Source organism: Solanum stenotomum, unplaced genomic scaffold (assembly GCF_019186545.1).
Source record: "Solanum stenotomum isolate F172 unplaced genomic scaffold, ASM1918654v1 scaffold31395, whole genome shotgun sequence".
Lineage (NCBI taxonomy): Eukaryota > Viridiplantae > Streptophyta > Magnoliopsida > Solanales > Solanaceae > Solanum > Solanum stenotomum.
Window position 1 is genome coordinate 1 of NW_026031436.1, and position 4,141 is coordinate 4,141.

Below are 4,141 nucleotides of genomic sequence, written 5' to 3' on the forward strand. Positions count from 1 at the left end.
ACTACCTTGGTAAATCAAAGCCTGCAAACCCTCTCCACAATTGCACCAGAAAGCTGCACTGAGTATGTTCTCTCGAGGGCTCCGAACTTGAAAAAACTGGGCATTCGTGGAAAAATAGCTAAGCTAATGGAACCAAGTCAGTCCATATTGTTCAACAATGTTAAGAGGCTGCAATTTCTTGAGAACTTGAAGCTGATAAATGTTGGTCAGACTGATCAGACACAATTACGCCTTCCTCCAGCATCTCTATTTCCAACTAAGTTGAGGAAGCTGACTTTATCAGACACCTGGTTGGAGTGGGATGATATGTCTGTATTGAAACAGTTGAAGTGCCTTCAAGTCTTGAAGCTGAAAGACAATGCATTTAAGGGAGAGCGCTGGGAACTAAATGGAGGTTTTCCTTTCCTACAAGTGTTATGCATTGAAAGGGCAAACTTAGTTTCTTGGAATGCTTCGGGTGATCACTTCCCGAGACTTAAACATCTTCACATATCATGTGATAAACTTGAGAAGATCCCCATTGGCCTGGCTGATATACGCAGCCTCCAAGTGATGGATTTGCGAAATTCCACCAAATCAGCAGCAAAATCTGCCCGAGAGATACAAGCCAAAAAAAGCAAGCTGCAAACTGCTAAATCCCAGAAGTTCGAGCTTTCTGTATTCCCTCCTGATTCTGATGTACAGACAGCTTCTTAGAAAGGTTAGTTAAATCTTCCCTTAACATCAATCTCTTTGATTTGTGCTTCGTATTCCAAAAGAAATGTTTAATTATCTGCTATCTCCCCTTTCCCAAGGAGCCTATAACTTGTTAAAATACTAGCCAGTAGCATGAGATAGGAGTATCCAGTAACAATTTACACATCATTTGGAACAGTAATGGTAATATCTAATCGTGGTGATAAGCTTATGCATGTTTTCTCCATTTGCTATGACAGATGCTTATGCAATTACCACGGATTTTCGGTTGCATTTAGTGATTATCTCACCTTATGGCTTTTGATAAAACTTCAATTGGTAATAACATGTTCCTCCATTTTTCTTGGTGAGTTTCATATTTTTTTTCCATTGTGACCTACTCGTCAACAACTTACACCATGCTATTGGTACAGGTCTAAAATAATCGCATGCTGCTGGTTCAACCAGCCTGGTTGGCGCGCATGGTTTTTGCTTCATTTGGCTCACTGCTCAAACAGCGAAGCCTATTGCATTTCATAAGTGGAACGACTGATCCACAGTTTTGTAACTCTTTGGTTTCTTACTGTATTTGATGTGTGTTCATGTTTTATTGATTGTGACTGTAATGTGCCATCGTAGCCGAGGAATAAGAGCCAAATGTAACGTTCAAGAAATCTCAGACATTGATACTTATAAGCTATACCACTCTGAATTTTCTCCATTCAGATACAACAACAGAACAATAGTCACTTGTTCTGATTCATACACAATTTGATCATGTTTTATTATTTAAACAGCACTTCTGGCTCTTCAAAGATTGTTTTTTTCTTTCATACCGTCATCTATAACTAGATGCATTTGATTGTGCAGTTGTATTTCCTCAATGGTTAATTGCAATGCTTTTTCAAATTATCATTTGTGGGGGTAAGGTTTGCGTGTACACCTCCCTCCTCATATCTCATTTGTGGGATTACACTAGGTTTGTTCTTGTTGTATCGTGTAATCATCTCAACTGCATACCTCTAAGTAGAATATCAAAATAAAAAAAAATGACTTGGTACATTGTTTACAAGAAATAATCAATTCTAGAAAATACTTCAAAACATGTAGTTTGATCATTCATCAAATTGCTTCTTTCAGCATAGTCTATGATTATTACAAAATTCAAGTTCATTCATCAGAACAAGCTAAATCAAATTCCAAAAATAGAAGGACTAATGTTTCCCAAAAAAAAAATTGCTTTATACTTTTGAGTTATGTATAAATGCTTCATTTCTGGATTTCCTTATAAAGCTTTCTTACATGTTATGTTTGATAATATTTATAAAAGACGTTGGATAACATATCTTGAGGATGATAGTCGATAAGAAAATCCAGCATTTAAAGGTGTGGCATAGTGATCAATGAAGTGGATTACCTTTGCCAAAACCCCTAGTGATTCCATATTGTTTGACAAAACGGCTTAACATGCACACATCTCATCTCCTTAGCTTTTATTGTATTGTTGTTCTATGCAATGTTGTTGGTTTATGAGGATTTGACCAACAAGTATGGAAAGCATGATGGAGATGAAGAAAAGATGGGGAAGGAACAATTGGATGGTGATAGAGAAGGAACATGACAGTCCCATAATATTACTAATTCAATTATGAATGAAAAAAATCAGTTGCAGCACAATAGGAGACGAACATATTTGTCACAGCAATCTGATGATAATGTTTGGGCAATTCATCTTTCTGTTATTTGTATAATGAAAATAACAGATGACTCAAATGTGGATATGTATTCACCTTGAAGAATATATCTAGATGAAAATAAACAAAACATAATCTTGAATAATGAATTGCAAGGTTACATGAATTCTGTGTAAATGAAAGTTAAAATGATGGAAAACTCTAAAGATAGTTTTCCAGTAGAATGCGGATTTCTCTTCCAAGAAAGGAAGGATGCAAGAAATCGCATCCCTCCTAGACACCTGAGCAGGTTTTTTTTATAATAACATTCCAAGTGTTTGTTTACACAAACAGAGGCTAAACATATAAACAAATGATCAACTTTCACAGTTTCCACTAAACAAGGGGAGACATCCTTCTTTAGCATACTAGAATCACTATACACACCTCAGGATAGAGTATTAGTAACTAAGCACTGGTCCGTCGAAATGATTCAATTTTCTGAAGCCTAATCTGTTCTCTGAACTTGGCAATGAATTCACCAGCTTTTCTATCAACCTCACTTCCTAGATCCATATCATCAGCAAGGTCAAAGTCAGCTTCTTCATCTGAACTCATGTGAGAATTGGTTAGCACAGTCTCTGAGTTCCCTTTGGATTCTGAGTTCTCCTTGGCCTCCACAATGTCTGTATTCGTAAAATGTTGCTTTGCTTCAGGCTCACTTTCAAAGAATGCTGAGCTTGGAATTGGCCCACTGTTGTCAAGAATGCCTTCTCTGGGATTGACTAGTGGTTTTGAATCCCCTTTTCGATTAATGCATTTCAAGGATGATGTTGTGTCAAATTGATTACAACGTACCTCATTTACGTCTCCACCTTGTTTTGGACAATCAACCTTTCTTTTTGATCTATCAATATAACTTCTTCGGGATCTAAATGTTCTGACTGATTTTCCCCTTGATGAATTATTCACAGGTGATGGCTGTTTCATGTCCGAGACCAAGGAGTTGACACTTTGTTTTCGTGTGTACGAAGAATCCTGTTTAAGATCCTTGCTGACATGCTTCAATTTATCTTTTGAACTTTCCTGCATGGTTATTTCTGAAGAAGAACCAATGCTAAATGCTTGAGACTTTGAGGTATGATATGTTGCTTCACCATTCACAGGTGCAACATCCTTCAGTTTTTCTTTAGATGTGCGAAGTGTATCAAACTCTGAGGAAGAACCAACAGTAGATCGTTGAGCCTTTGAAGTAACAAATGCAGCTGCATCATCCATTGNTGATCTCGCTGTTGGATGACTAACTTGGATGGGTGGAGGCTTGACATTCTTGAGTGTCTCAAGGTTTTGCTTTCTGGAGTTTGGCATCTCTGGAGAGGCAGAGGATATTGGTGAGATTGTTCTGGGCGAAGAAGAATTGGGAATAATTTGAGCGCGTACTTGAGTCCAGAATGACCATGGCTCTTGATGCTCAAACTCTGTTTCTCCAGAAGAGTGGGACTTAGAATGTGGATGACCTTGAACATGACATGTTTCTCTGCTGGAAGGATACATTTTCATCTTTTTTTCATCCTCCTCATAGTCATCTCTCAGCAGCACATTCATTTCTGAACATGACTCATTGCTAGATTGTTTGACATTTGAAGTTAAAACTGCTGATTCTCCAACGGATGCTCCTGTCTGTTGTGAAGTTGAGATGGGCGTACTCTCAAATGCATAATGTGGCTCAGAGTGTGGCATTTTTATTACTGCTACCTATGCGTCCATTAGATTAAAGACGAGGTTAATGATGT

The 4,141-nt window shown here is 37.7% G+C and overlaps 2 protein-coding genes across 2 annotated transcripts; one reads left to right on the top strand and one right to left on the bottom strand.

The window, feature by feature from the left end:
- Positions 1-6: 6 nt before the first annotated feature.
- LOC125851988 (putative late blight resistance protein homolog R1A-3) lies at positions 7-1,410 on the top strand. Its single transcript, XM_049531716.1, has 2 exons — positions 7-700; positions 1,110-1,410. The coding sequence occupies exon 1, from the start codon at positions 127-129 to the stop codon at positions 694-696; it is 570 nt and encodes a 189-aa protein (XP_049387673.1). The 5' UTR covers positions 7-126; the 3' UTR covers positions 697-700; positions 1,110-1,410.
- A 1,067-nt stretch (positions 1,411-2,477) lies between these two features.
- Positions 2,478-4,088, bottom strand: LOC125851987 (uncharacterized). The gene has a single exon (XM_049531714.1). It carries the CDS (start codon positions 4,086-4,088, stop codon positions 2,817-2,819), a length of 1,272 nt encoding a protein of 423 aa, XP_049387671.1. The 3' UTR covers positions 2,478-2,816.
- Positions 4,089-4,141: the final 53 nt, after the last annotated feature.

What these genes read in the sequence shown, in the direction of transcription:
- LOC125851988 (XM_049531716.1), top strand. Translation starts at nt 127, where the DNA reads ATGGAACCAAGTCAGTCCATATTGTTCAACAATGTTAAGAGGCTGCAA.